The following is a 14,320-nucleotide window of genomic DNA, read 5'->3' as shown; positions in this document are numbered from 1 at the left end:
TGTAGGGTAGGATGTGCTCTCTTGACAGGTCACGCTCCACGGAGAGTGCCGACTCCACCCCGCACCATACAGCTCATTTGGGAGCAGTTCGGGCAGGCACAGGTGGACCTGTTCGCCTCCCTGGACACCACCCATTGCCCGCTTTGGTACTCCCTGACCGAGGCCCCCCTCGGCATGGATGCCTTAGTGCACAGCTGGTCTTGGGACAAGCTGAAGTATGCCTTCCCCCCCAGTTAGCCTCCTATGCAAGGTCAGGGAAGAGGAGCATCGGGTCCTGTTAGTTGCGCCCTACTGGCCCAACCAGACTTGGTTCTCAGAGCTGACGCATCTGGCAACGACTCCCCCCGGCCGATTCCCCTGATGAAGGACCTTCTTTCTCAGGGGAAGGGCACGGTCTGGCACCCTAGGCCAGACCACCTCTGGAACCTCCATGTCTGGCTCTTGAACAGGACGAGGAGATCCTGAGTGAAGCTGAATCCTCCCCGTCCGTGCCCCTTACCCTCTTGGGACCTCAACGTGATCCTCGAGGGCCTGAGAAGGTCCCCGTTGAGCCCCTGGGAGAAGCCGCTCTACCTCATCTCACAATGAAGACGGCTCTCCTAGTGGCGCTCACCTGAACCAAGAGGGTAGGTGATCTGCATGCACTCTCTGTATCCAACGAGTCCTTAGAGTTCGGGCCGGGCGACTCCCCCGTGGTTCTGAGACCCCGGCCCAGCTACGTGCCCAAAGTTCCCACCACTCCCTTTAGGGAGCAGGTGGTGAACTTGCAGGAGCTCTGCCCTGGGGAGGAAGACCCGACCCCTGCCGTGTTGTGTCCAGTACGCGCCCTGTGCCTCTACTTGGACTGCACGCAGAGCTTCAGAAGCTCTGAGCAGCTCTTTGTCTGCTCTGGAGGACAGCAGAAAGGGAGAGCTGTCCCCAACAGAGATTGGCGCACTGGATCGTGGACGCCATCACTCTGGCATTCCGGTCCCAGGATCTCCCATGCCCACTTGCAGTGAGAGCTCACTCAACCCGGGATGTAGCCCCCTTGTGGTCACCGGCTCATGGCGCCTCTCTGGCAGACATTGCAGAGCTGCGGGTTGGGCTACGCAGAACAATTTTACACCTTCAGTGGGCGTACGCCTGCGAAGCGCCTTCTCCCGTTCATCAGGCGAGTCAGTGCGCTATTCAGCTTCCCTACTTCCCCCACCGGGCGATGTACAAGCATCCCATCCATCACTAAGCACTTCTTTGGTTTACAAGCCGGGCAGAGCGGCCCGTATACCAAGCCCAGTATAGGCAGAGTTATCCCTCACGAGGTGAACCCCTATAGCTGAGCTAGTGCTCCACACGTAGTGACTCCCCGCTTGGGTCGTCCCGTCTGACGTTTCCTCACTCTTGGTTCCCCTGTTGGTGAACCTGTGACCTCCCCTCGGTGGACTCCACCGCTTCTGTGCACCCCTGGTTGGGGCCCCGCACTACTACTCCCATGAGATCTTGCCACTGGTGAGACCGTGTAGGTATTCCACATATTACCTCCCTACGGCAGGATGTGGTCTCCGTAGCATTCCCCCTCAGGCGAGGGTGTAGCGCTTCTCAGTCTTCCCTACGGTGCCGGGTGGCTATCTCATCTCTAGAGTAGGAAGGCCACCACCTGTACGGCTGTTGGTAAGAGCCTGTCGTTGTTGACACACTCGAACTGATGCCTTACTACACAACTGGAGGGTTACGATTCGCGGTACCGCTCACTTGTGACTTGCCCAGGCCAGTCAGTGTCGCTCCACTGGAAGTCGTGATGCCATGCCATTCGCCAAGTTCATTGGCCTTTTAAAACTACAAGCAGAGATGATCTCAAGTTCAAACCCCATTCTGTCTCGACACAACAGAGGTTATAATCGTAACCAAGATGTTTTTGTCAAGGTTCAGAAAATCGTTAAATTGGTCCATCCGCTCATACTGGCTCGATTTAATTTTTTTGAAGAGACGAGAAAACAAACCAAAATAACAACTTTAATCGATATATTCTCCTCTGTCTTGTCAGTATATGGCGCGTTGTCTTTAGTACATTTCTGGACTTTGACAAAAACTATAACTGTTATGTCTGGAAAGGCCTGGAAATGCCTGGAAATCTCTCCGATATCCTTAAATATCTTTATTTGTGCTCCGAAGACGCCCGGATGTCTTAAAACATGTTGAACGTTTGGATGAACTTACCCTTTCACTAAATTAGTTAAGCAGGTATATTGTTATATACCCGTATGTCTGGAAGAGAAGCATGAAAATTCCACTCACAAGTTCTCACCTCTAAAGTATCAGTAAATGGGTCCTTAACATGAGTCCTTTTGTCACTACATTGACTTGACACAATGTTGAGTGAGTGACAGGAACTATGAATTAACTATCATTAAGGCGTAGATGAGGTCTGTTTTGTGTCTGTTCAGGTTGAATTCTTGTCGTATCACAGCAGAAGGTTGTGCTGCTCTCACAGCAGCTTTAAATGAGAATCCATCACATGTGAAAGAGCTGAATCTGAGTGGAAATACACTTGGAGACTCAGGAATCAAGAACATCTCTCATCTGATGAAGAATTCACTGTGTACACTGAAGAAACTCAAGTATGTGTTTTTCATTCATGTTCATTTATTCTTAACGCATGTATGTGAAGGATTCTGCACTGGTGAGATTTACTATTTTATCAAATAGAAAAACGAACTAAATTTAAAACTTTTTTCATAGACTATCCGAGTGCAGTATAACAGAAGAAGGTTACAGATGTCTGTCTGAAGCTGTGAGATCAAACCCTTCACATCTGATCTCACTGGATCTCTCTGGAAATGATCCTGGACCATCAGGAGTCAAACTCATCTATGATTTAATACAAGATACAAACTGTGCTCTGAACACTGTGAGGTGAGTAAAGCTTTTAAATATTAAACATCAGTCACACATGTGAAGTCTGCTTTATGAAACTAGGTTGATCAGACAGTGTGTAACTGCAATATTTATTGGAATGACCAGAGGAGGAATTTACTGAATTGTAATTCAAAGAAGAAAATGATTTGCTAGAAAAAAATCAATACATTAATTTAGAAGAATTAGTAATTAAATTAATAATTTAGAATGTAATTTATAATTATGCTTTATCCTTGTGGAGGCTCTTGGATTATCACAAATAATCATTATTATTCACTTAAAGTATTGGCAGTCTTTTGTTATGTAGACATAGCTGTTTATTGTTTGCATTCCTGTCGTCATTCCTCTATGGTGAAACTTGGAGGATGAACGCTCATGCGCTTCTTTACTAGAATGAGCTTCTCTCCATATTAGTGTGGATTTATGTTCAGAATAAAAGTTTATTACCACTGTTACTGAGTGAATTCCAGCGGTCTTATACCAATGTTGTGTGCAGTGGAAAGGCATCTTAAAACACACAGAACTCTTGAAACTCTGTCAGAACTCTTTACAGTTCCAGGTTCACTGCAGTAAATATGATAAAGAATGATGTGAACTGATCTTCTGTGTGTAGATTCTTGAAGAGTCGTGATGCAGAAGCAGCTTGTGTTTCTCTGACTGAAGTTCTGGGTGAGAATCCATTACTGCTGAAAGAACTGAATCTGAGTGACAATAAACTGAGAGATCTGGACGGAGAGAAACTCTCGGCTCTATTGATGGACTCTCATAGTAAAGTGGAGAAAATCAGGTGAGTTTCATATGTACAGTATAATAACCTTCATACATGTGTGTGTTATAAAGATCTGATGATGATGATGATGATGTGTTTAGATTGAATAACTGTGAGCTGACAGAGAAACAGTGTTCAGCTGTAGCTGCTGTTCTGTCCTGTAAAACCCTGGTGAGAGAGATGAATCTGAACAACAGTCGTCTGCTGGATTCAGGACTCAAACACATCTGTGACAAACTGAAGAATCCTCAGTGTCAACTCCACATACTCAAGTGAGCTCATCTATCACATCATCATACACATTCGACAGAACACAACAATCATGACAATATTAAACACTGTGACATCTGTTCACCTGCAGTGGTAATGTACAAATAAAATATTGCCAATGTAAGTTTGCTGTAGATTATCCATCATCTCATTCACTAAATTTGTGTGTTCATGTGTTTGTGTGTTTTCACACTGATATCATTTTTTAAACACAATGAAAATTTGAATGTAGAATGCTCTAAATGTAGGATGAGATTCAGAACCAAGTAAAATCCAAAGAAAACGTCATTAGTGACTCACAAGACAACGCTTGTGTACAGTTGTTGATGAATTAGGTCCAATAAGTGGTCAATCATTCAATACAAGAAATTCAATTCAATTTTATTTATATTGAGCTTTTCACAATGTTCCAAGGCAGCTTTACAGGAGCAAATAAAAATAAAAACAGAAAAACACAGAAAAGGTAAAACACAGTACAGTGCATGGTGTTTGTAGAACAAGCGATGTTAAGAGAATTTACCGAACCTTTAAACTAATCTAATAATCTAATATCAGCGCTCTCCCGGTGAGCACGCCAACACGGCCCTGTGGCGAGGAACCCAAACTCCAATGAGAAATAAATGGAGAAAAAACCTCATGAGAAACCAGTCTCAGCCGGGAGGGCCAGATCTCCTCTGACGCGTCACAGCTGCACTCTCATTACAAATAAGTAAATGTTTATGAATAAATTGTATAAATAACAAAACTTTGTTTTATAGCCTATCTGAGTGCAGTATAACAGAAGGAGGTTACAGATGTCTGTCTGAAGCTGTGAGATCAAACCCTTCACATCTGATCTCACTGGATCTCACTGGAAATGATCCTGGACCATCAGGAGTCCAACTCATCCATGATTTACTGGAGGATACAAACTGTGCACTGAACACTGTGAGGTGAGTATTCCTAAAATAAAAATTAGACTAATTGTTTTGCTTTTGATTTTTTTCTTTAAAAGAACTTGAATATGTGTTTGAGGTATGCTTTTATGGTTTAATCTTCATTATTGCAATACAAGGTTGTCACAATAAATGTTCATTAATAATGACACTGTTATCTTGCGTCCTCAGGTTCTTGAAAAGTTTTTCTGCAGTGGAAGCCTTTGAGTATCTGACTGGAGTTCTTGGTAAAAATCCTTTACTTTAGAGAGAATTGTATCTGAGTAATCTTAAACTTGACGAGTCAAGAGTGAGACAGATCTCTGATCTACTGCAGGATAAACACTGTCAGCTCAACACACTCACGTGAGGATTTGTTCTTTATTTATTGTCTCTTGAAAACAAGGATGTAAGTGTACATATACATGCAGTAGCTGATGCAACCTCGAAAGGAAACAAAAGTACAGTTCCTGTCAGAACTAATTGTTGGTCGGAATTGTTATTTAATTCTGATTTTTTGTCAACATTTTTAGAAATATTAGTCTTCGCCAGAGGCGGATACAGAAAGTAGATGATAGGTGGGCCTGTAAAATTGTGGGTGGGCCGGAATAATTCGTATCACCCTTTCAAGCAACTGGAGTAATGTTTTAGAAAAATTGATGTACCGGTGTTTTGTCCCGTTGTGGCGTCAAATGCATTTCACTAAACTTCGCTCTACAAATGAAACGGCATCACCGTGCAGTTGACTTAACACGGTCCCACTGTACATGTGTGCATCAAAAGTCAGAAGAACTACGTGCGGTTTACTAGACTCGTGTTTGTTACAGGCCTGTCGGAGGCGTTTCCAGTTTGTATAACCGTCTCTTGTGAAAGTAAACTCGACGCCCATGCTAAGAGTATACAGTAGTCACAAATATTATCATTATCTTTAATGAGCATCAATATGCACACTTTGTGTCCACTGTTTTGTCTGAATGCTAGGGTATGGTAAGTGCCATACTCCACCATTACGCAAACGCTGCCCCTGCTGTTTAGCCATGTTTACATGATCATTGAAAGAGAATCTACAGACAGTAATATTGGCGTGCAGCGTAACGGCCGTAACGTAATTGACGTCACGTGAGCACATTCTTAATAATATTTGGACATTATTATTAAACAAACAATTCAAATGTTTTTATTTAATTTATACAATTCAAATTTAGAATTAAGGTTAAAAAATAATATTTAAAATAATATTCAAAATAATTTTCTTGGCTCTGACCCGTAGCTCCGCCCCTGGTCTTCGCCCATTCAAGTGGATAGGACTGTGGTCTTGCTATGACTGAAATAGCTTGCCAGTGAATTGCAAACATGACCGCCGAGTGTAACGAGTTCCCTAAACGGACTTTAGACCATCGATTATGAATTTAACTGTATGATAATTCTGTGTGTTTGATTACTGGGATTTATTACGATTACTGGGTTTGTTGGCGCCAGTGGTCCAGTGGCACAGTAACGCTTCGGGCGACCTGAGTTCAAGTCCTGACACATGGTCCTTTCCTGGCTCCTGTTCACTTTTCTCTCTTCTCACAATTCCCTGTCTCTCTATACTGTCCTGTCCACGTAACAGAAGTTAAAAGACAAAAAAAGATTAGTGGGTTTATTTTTATTGTAGTTGCAGCTGGTTTTATTATTCATCTTTTACTGAAACGTGTTTGTAAAATCAGGTAAAACTATTGTTGACAGTATGTTTCTCTTGTGAAATGTTTCAGACTGAGGGATTGTGGTCTAACAGAAGAAAGTTGTTCATCTTTAGCTTCAGTTTTAAGCTCAAACTCCAGTGTGACAGAGCTCGACATGAGCAACAATAATCTTCAGGATTCAGGAGTGAAGAAACTACAGAAAGGACTAGAACATACCAACTGCAAACTGAAGAAACTCAGGTATCTACATTAAGAGAACACATGTTTTAAACAATCCGCTTTTGTCAATAAGTAAATGACTATAAATCTTGTCTTTTCCTTTAGAAAAGGAAGAAACAATGTAGTTGGGTTTTAACAATATGAAACCTTTTACAAATATACAGTATACATATTAGATGTACTTTAATATTTCAAATGTCTGTCGTAGTCTGTCTGAGTGCAGTATAACAGAAGGAGGTTATGTTGCTCTGTCTGAAGCTGTGAGATCAAACCCTTCACATCTGATCTCACTGGATCTCACTGGAAATGATCCTGGACCATCAGGAGTCAAACTCATCCATCAGTTAATACAAGATACAAACTGTGCTCTGAAGAGAGTGAGGTGAGTATTACTAAAATAAAACCAAAACAATCATATGCAGGCTAAATACAGTATTTATAGATAGTGTTTACTATTATAATTACACAATCTGTTGTTGCATTGAAGTGAATTTTTTCATCAGCACCACCTGCCAGGGTTTAATTAAACGTCGTCTTCTACAACATATTTTAGATTGTATATTTTAGATAATTTAGTTTAACTACATTTAACGTTTTTGCAACTTTCTGTTTTCTTCAGGTTCTTGAAAAGTTCTTCTGCATTGGAAGCTGTTGAGTATCTGAAGACTCTTGGTATAAACGCTTTACTCCAGAGAAAAGTGAATCTGAGCGATCATAAACTAGACAAGTCAAGAGTGAGACAGATCTCTGATCTACTGCAGGATAAACACTGTAAAATCAACACACTGAGGTAAATCTTTTAAAGTGTCCGTTTTTCATCATAAGACAATGGAAAAAACAATGTGACAATGGAAATTTAGCAGCATCTAGTGGTGAGGTTGTGAATTGAAACCAATGGCTCACTCCACCCCTCCCTTTCTGTTCACTGAAACTGTTCACACCTGAGAGTGTTGTGGAAAAATATCAGTCTTGTAGTTCAAAAAATCTCTCAGACAAAGAAGGTCCGGGTGTCAAGGAGTTAACTTTATTTGCTCAAGTCAAACAAAGTGAGATGTTCCAAGTCATCTAAAAACCAAGTGTTTTCAGTCTACAGTTATAGTAAAACTTCTGAAAGGTGGTCCTTTCTAAAACCAATCAAGTAGATTCCCGTTATCTCTTATTTCTATTAACCAATTGTTGATTTTCTGCCACCAATATATCCCAGGCAACAAGGTGCGTATTTAGTCATGGTAGGCTGGCTATTACCTCATTTTTAAAATATATTTTATATATCCTCGCCCACCACAATTATGTCATGGTCATCATGACCTGTTTCCCCTTCTTCACCCCCTTCTCTTGTCTTTATCTGTGGTAAAACTGTGGCCTTGCTCAATGTAGATTGTAGTCATAGTAACGGGGCGGAACATGCCCAGATTTGGTCATACTGTAGGGTTGGGGCCGGAAAAAGTCCCCAGATTTCATAAACACTGCCAGACATNTGATGATGATGATGATGTGTTTAGATTGAATAACTGTGAGCTGACAGAGAAACAGTGTTCAGCTGTAGCTGCTGTTCTGTCCTGTAAAACCCTGGTGAGAGAGATGAATCTGAACAACAGTCGTCTGCTGGATTCAGGACTCAAACACATCTGTGACAAACTGAAGAATCCTCAGTGTCAACTCCACATACTCAAGTGAGATCATCTATCACATCATCATACACACTCATACACAACATACATCAACACAACAATCATGACAGCCGCTGAAAAAAATAGGAGACCATTCCAAATTTTCATTTAATCAGCATTTCTAGATGTATTGTTGGCCATTTCATTCCAATATCTGTTGAATTTCAACAAAATCAAACAAATGTGTAACATATGACAGTCTGCTGATTTTTCCACATCTCTGAAACATATAAATAGTACAGTGATGTGTTTTTGTTGTTGTCTTTTTCAGGTTGAATAAGTGTGATCTTACAGATGAAAGTTGTTCAGCTTTGGCTTCAGTTCTCAGTTCAGTCTGCACCAGTCTGCAGGATCTTGATCTGAGTAATAATCATCTACAGGATTCAGGAGTAAAGCATCTCTCCGATGGACTGAAGAATAACTGTAAACTACACACACTCAGGTGAGATGATGTCAAACGTATTAAAACTATTAAAACTTCTTCATTGGTTCATTTATAATGTTCACCCGTGATCATTTCTGTCGTAGTCTGTCTGAGTGCAGTATAACAGAAGGAGGTTACAGATGTCTGTCTGAAGCTGTGAGATCAAACCCTTCACATCTGATCTCACTGGATCTCACTGGAAATGATCCTGGACCATCAGGAGTCAAACTCATCCATCAGTTAATACAAGATACAAACTGTGCTCTGAACACTGTGAGGTGAGTGTGTTGAAATAATCTTAAAATAACTTGCATTCTGGCCATTTACTCAGAGATGTATCTTTTGGATTACAATTATCTGTTGTTGCATCAAAGTAAATACAAAAAAACAAGTAGAATACAATTATTTTCTTCAACACCAGCTGTTGGACAAAATTTCTGTTCTTAATTACACCAGTTTAGTTTAATTTTCATTTAGACTTTTAGTAGACACTTTTATCTAAGCGACTAAGAAGAATTAGGAAACAATGAAGCAATAATTGAATAATTTTTTTCTGCAGGTTATTGAAGAGTTCTTCTGCAATGGAAGCCTTGAAGTATCTGACGGGAGTTCTTGGTAAAAATCCTTTACTCCAGAGTGAACTGAATCTGAGTAATCGTGTACTATACGAGTCAAGAGTGAGACAGATCTCTGATCTACTGCAGGATAAACACTGTCAGCTCAACACACTCACGTGAGTTATTTCTATGTGGTTTTTATGCTTAGTGTTCAATTCAAAGTCCCTCTGTAGACGGTCATTTTATCCCTCAAAACATCTCAGGTTACAGTTAACTAAATTAGGTAACAAGATGCTGTGTCATGGCGTTGACACTATGGGAATTCTGACACGCCCAAATCTGAACATGTGGAATCACACCTAGGCAAGTTCAAAATGAAGGTAAATAAGAACTTGTAAAGTAAGTACACTAAAATGTGCACTCACAGCCCCAATGTGAAAACTTGTCAAATAAAAAACTGAAGGTGAATGTTGAGATTCTCACTCGTGGGCAAAATTCACAAATCCGTGTTCTTAATTCGAAGATGCAGACGAACAGTAACAAATGTGTGAACTGGCATGATTGTGTATATAACAGAATGATATATAGTATGCATAAAAGAAAGAGATGATAGTATACATCACGGAATTATATATATGACAGTATACATAGGTATGAGAGTTTCGCTTTAGTTTAAAACTATATATATTATTTAAAAACATATCCTCGGATTGTCAGGTCTTTTCATTGTGATTTTTCTGGCCATTAGGGGGCGGTGTGGCTCAGCTGCATGACGTCATCAAACGCCAGTCTTTCTCTCCTCTAAACTTCAAGTGCACAAGTTGTTTTGCAACAGGTTTATCACAAAAGTAGTAGTATTTTAGAGGTTGTAGATGAATATTTGAGGTTGCGCTTCAAATCTGAATTTAAGAATAAGTGTGTACCTGTATGTGCAATGTATTTGTCAATGTATTTTTGTGAATGCCGATTTACACATTTGTGACTATTTGTCAACTTCAAATTTTTGTCAAAATCAGATTTTTATTTGACCAGTTTTCACATTGGGGCTGAGCGTGCACATTTTAGTGTACAAGTACAAATCCTTACTTTACAAGTTCTCAATTTAAAATCTACATGCTCTCAAGTTTTGCCACTGATTTACCTTCATATAGAAAGCACCTTCAGAATATTATCCGGTGTAGCAAGCAAAATGACTCTAATAAAGCCAGGAGCAAAATCCAAACATGCAGGCGATTCTAAAGCCTTGTTAAAGCCAGCAACAGAGTCAGAATCGTGTCTGAAGGTCACTCAAATGCTTTAAATGAACCCCCTGACAACTTTTTTAAAGGTGGCCAGGTAAGACCCAGTGATTTCGTTAGGGCGGCCAAAAAAATCCTTACAGACAGAAATTCTGTAACTTTTACTGTAATTTACACTAATTCTTCTGTAAATTATACAGTACAGTAAATCAATGGGAGATATTCATTTTGAGTGACAGTAAAACTGACCAATCATATCATCTTTCTAAACGGGCGCGCTCTGTTTTTTGCTAACTTTTCGCCATCTGGGGGGTTGGCTGAATCCGAAATGGCATACTTCCTTACTATATAGTAGGTAAAAAGCAGTAGGCGAACGAATAGTACTTCCGAATCGTCTGTATTCACAAAACAGTAGGTGAGATACACGGGTGGTGGACTATTTCTCGCGAGATTTGGACGTGCGTATACTAATGTTGCATCCGAATAAACAGTACTTGAACAGAGTAGTATGTCTGAATTGTCAGTATTCATAAAAGAGTAGGCGAGATATTCCCGGATGGCTAACTGGTTACGCCCAGATTTATAAGTACTCCGCGACGGACACTTGAGATTCCTCTATATCCCATGAGCCCACGGGACAGAATACCACGCACAGCCCGCAAAACAGTCTCAGCCGACTTTCATGTACAATTAAACATGTTGTTAATTATTGTAAAGCTAATGTAACAATAACATTGACCTTGCTTTGTTCTTAAATTGACCGTGTTTTATATTTTACATAGTTTTAATTCATAGAATTTAAATACGAAGCATTAATATTGAGCTTATTTTCAGCAGTTTATTTACCTTTGTGTTTTATATGTATATTTGCCCTTTTCAATATTATATATTGCTTAAATGTTTTTTTTTACTTGCAGATATAACAAAATACATGATAATTATTCACAAGACCATTTTAATCAGGTGGTTTTAACGGATACACTTTGGTGCAATTCAACTTTCTAATCACCTTTCATAAACAAATAATTACAAAACACAAATAAGCCCTAAACCAATTAATTACTAAAATTAAATTACTTATTTATCCAAACAGAAAAATGAAGAGACGTGTAAAAATGGTGTAGTTTTTATGGACAAGGAAAGAAAAGAACAGATGAGGAGAAAGTGAAAGTAAACGAGAGCGTGGTCGGATAACATTGGATAACTCCATGTTAAAACATACTTGGCACATAAAAAAACCACAGAAGAGATTTTTCAGGTTGTTTTTAATACTACAATAGAATGCATATTAGAGCAACTGTATCTACGTGAGAGACATCAACCAATAGGCAGAATACAGACAAAAGAATAATTAGCAGCAGTTTACAGTCAAGCATTTTTCTGTTACAAAAAGAAAATTCCATTGGCATAATCATTCTTCACAATGGGAAGTGTGGATGGGCCGGTTATTGCCGAAATTAAACTGAGAAAAGCATCGCAAAATCACAAAGCTGTGTATTCTTATAATTGTTTACTTTTATCAAAAGCATATAGCCCTACAAGGTAAAATGAAAATACATGAAAATAAAAACTCTGAATGTGCTGTACTTGAAGAAAATTGAAAGCTTTGTTCATGTGTTGTTTATTTGTACAAAACCCATAGGTAAGGTTATTAATGCAACCTGTCTCTCATAACTTAAAGGCGGGGTGTCCGATTTCCGAATTACGCTTGTTTAGACAAAGTCGGGCGAGTACCAAAACAACCTTGTAGCCAATCAGCAGTAAGGTGTACAGTGAAAAGGACAGACATTAGTGAGCCGAGCGCTGACGAAGCAGTAAGATGGGGTAGGGGTGTGTTGTGTTTTGGTGATTTGAACATCAACAACGGTTAAGAGAAATCAGACACCCCGCCTTTAAGTTGTTGTGCTTGTCATTACATCACATGGCTCATCTCTGGCCCACACTCCAGTACAGTAGGTGGTGGATATGCACCTCAAACATATGTTGCAATTATGTCACATGATCATGTCAATATGGTGGACAACCGCCGATCGCACTCATAAGACACCCATTTAGCCCCGTTGAGTACGTACTTTCTGAAATTAAGTACCTACTCATTGAGTATGCGATTTCGGATTCAGCCGTTGTTCACTAGCAATCTCGTAAAGCGGAAGAAGCACCCGAAGCTGGTTCGCCAACCGCCAAACTTAAAAAAAAGAAGAAGAAGAAGAAATGCGGAAATGTGGAAAAACGTCATTCAAAACGCAAAACACTTACAGCCTGTGGATAAACTTGATCAAGTCTCGGAAAAAAAGAGAAAAGCTGATAAACGTTGTTCAAAACAACAGGAGGAAGACTTTGTTATGAAGTAATTTGATCATCAAATTGTAAGTTATTTATGATTTATTAGGCCACCGTGCCTCAATTCATTCTGGTTACTGATGTGAGCTTAATTTGAGACGAGTGATTTTGACTGTGGTCAGTCTTAAATTTAACATATTGTGCATATTTGCTGTTATTCTGCATAACAGTGACGTTTTATCAGATAAATGGTAAATTTGCTACAGTCCGTTCCATACGTTTAGTTCACTGTAACGTTACCAGTTTAATATTAATATTTATTATAATCACAGTTTATTCGCTGGTGAATCTCTGTTTACTGTGTGCTAGTGTAGGGTGTTTTTGCTGAGAGCGCTCTCATGAGGTGTCGCTTTTTAAACTGGTATTGTGTACGTTAGTCTGTGTTGGTTTTATAATCAGACATAATTCATTGCATATGTGTAATAGGGCGATTGCAATTAAAACGATTGTTTTAATTGTCGATTAATCTAACGATTATTTTTTCGATTAGTTGACTAATCTAAAGATTATTATTTTTTATTAATCTAATAAAGATTTTTTTGATTACCTTATTAATCCTTTGGCAAACTTTGCAAATAAACAATAAGTTCTAGTATTTTCTTACATTATAAAACATATTGTGGCGAACCACAAGTAATACTGAGACATTCACCAAGGTACTATACCTTTAAGGGAGGGAGGAGTTGGTTGGGTGTTCGGGTTTGAGATGTGTGTGCTGTGTTTTGACTTCACTCGCTGTTCGGTGTGAGATATATTAAAGTGGAGAGTAAGCGGATCCGACGCATCTTCGTCTCTTGTCTCCTCATTTATTGCACTCCACAATATCATACTTTTTACTCCACTACATCTTATAAATAAATATTGTTGTTTTAACATTTTAATCCGTGTTTACATTAACATCACTATCTTCTTTTAATTAAGTACTTTTAATTTTAAATGTAAAAAAAGACTGATTTTTTTATGTACTTGAGTACTGTATTAAAGGTGAAAAAATAAGATAAACTTAGCTCTGTATACTGTGGTAGCTATATGAGACCAGTTTTCTTTTATTGCACTTATGCTTTTTGTTCCAATTGCTTCCATTGTTTCCCTCATCTGTAGGTCGCTTTGGATAAAAGCCTCTGCTAAATGACTAAGGCCCAGTTTCACAGACAAGGTTTATCTTAAGCCAGGACTATGCCTTAGTGGAATTAGGATATTTAAGTCGCTTTTATAAAAATGCCTCAGTAAAAACCATTACTGGTGTGCATCTTGAAACAAAGCAATGGCAATGGTATATTTTAAGGTATGTCAGTGCACGTTAATTTCAGTTAAGACAACTCAAACTTTCATTTTAGTC

The 14,320-nt window shown here is 39.4% G+C and overlaps 1 protein-coding gene across 2 annotated transcripts in view; it reads left to right on the top strand.

The window, feature by feature from the left end:
* The window catches only part of LOC130549471 (protein NLRC5-like), a 52,011-nt gene that overhangs the window by 7,288 nt on the left and 30,403 nt on the right, over positions 1–14,320 (top strand). For both annotated transcript variants that reach the window (XM_057326680.1, XM_057326681.1), the window contains exons 6-11: positions 2,424–2,597; positions 2,719–2,892; positions 3,509–3,682; positions 3,766–3,936; positions 6,961–7,134; positions 9,406–9,579. In XM_057326680.1, coding sequence (XP_057182663.1) covers positions 2,424–2,597; positions 2,719–2,892; positions 3,509–3,682; positions 3,766–3,936; positions 6,961–7,134; positions 9,406–9,579 — 1,041 coding nt within the window. The remainder of the gene's footprint in view (positions 1–2,423; positions 2,598–2,718; positions 2,893–3,508; positions 3,683–3,765; positions 3,937–6,960; positions 7,135–9,405; positions 9,580–14,320) is intronic.

The sequence above is a fragment of the Triplophysa rosa genome, unplaced genomic scaffold (assembly GCF_024868665.1).
Source record: "Triplophysa rosa unplaced genomic scaffold, Trosa_1v2 scaffold121_ERROPOS432379, whole genome shotgun sequence".
Taxonomy (NCBI): domain Eukaryota; kingdom Metazoa; phylum Chordata; class Actinopteri; order Cypriniformes; family Nemacheilidae; genus Triplophysa; species Triplophysa rosa.
The sequence above is the reverse complement of the archived record's forward strand: the minus strand, read 5'-3'. Positions and strand labels throughout refer to the sequence as shown.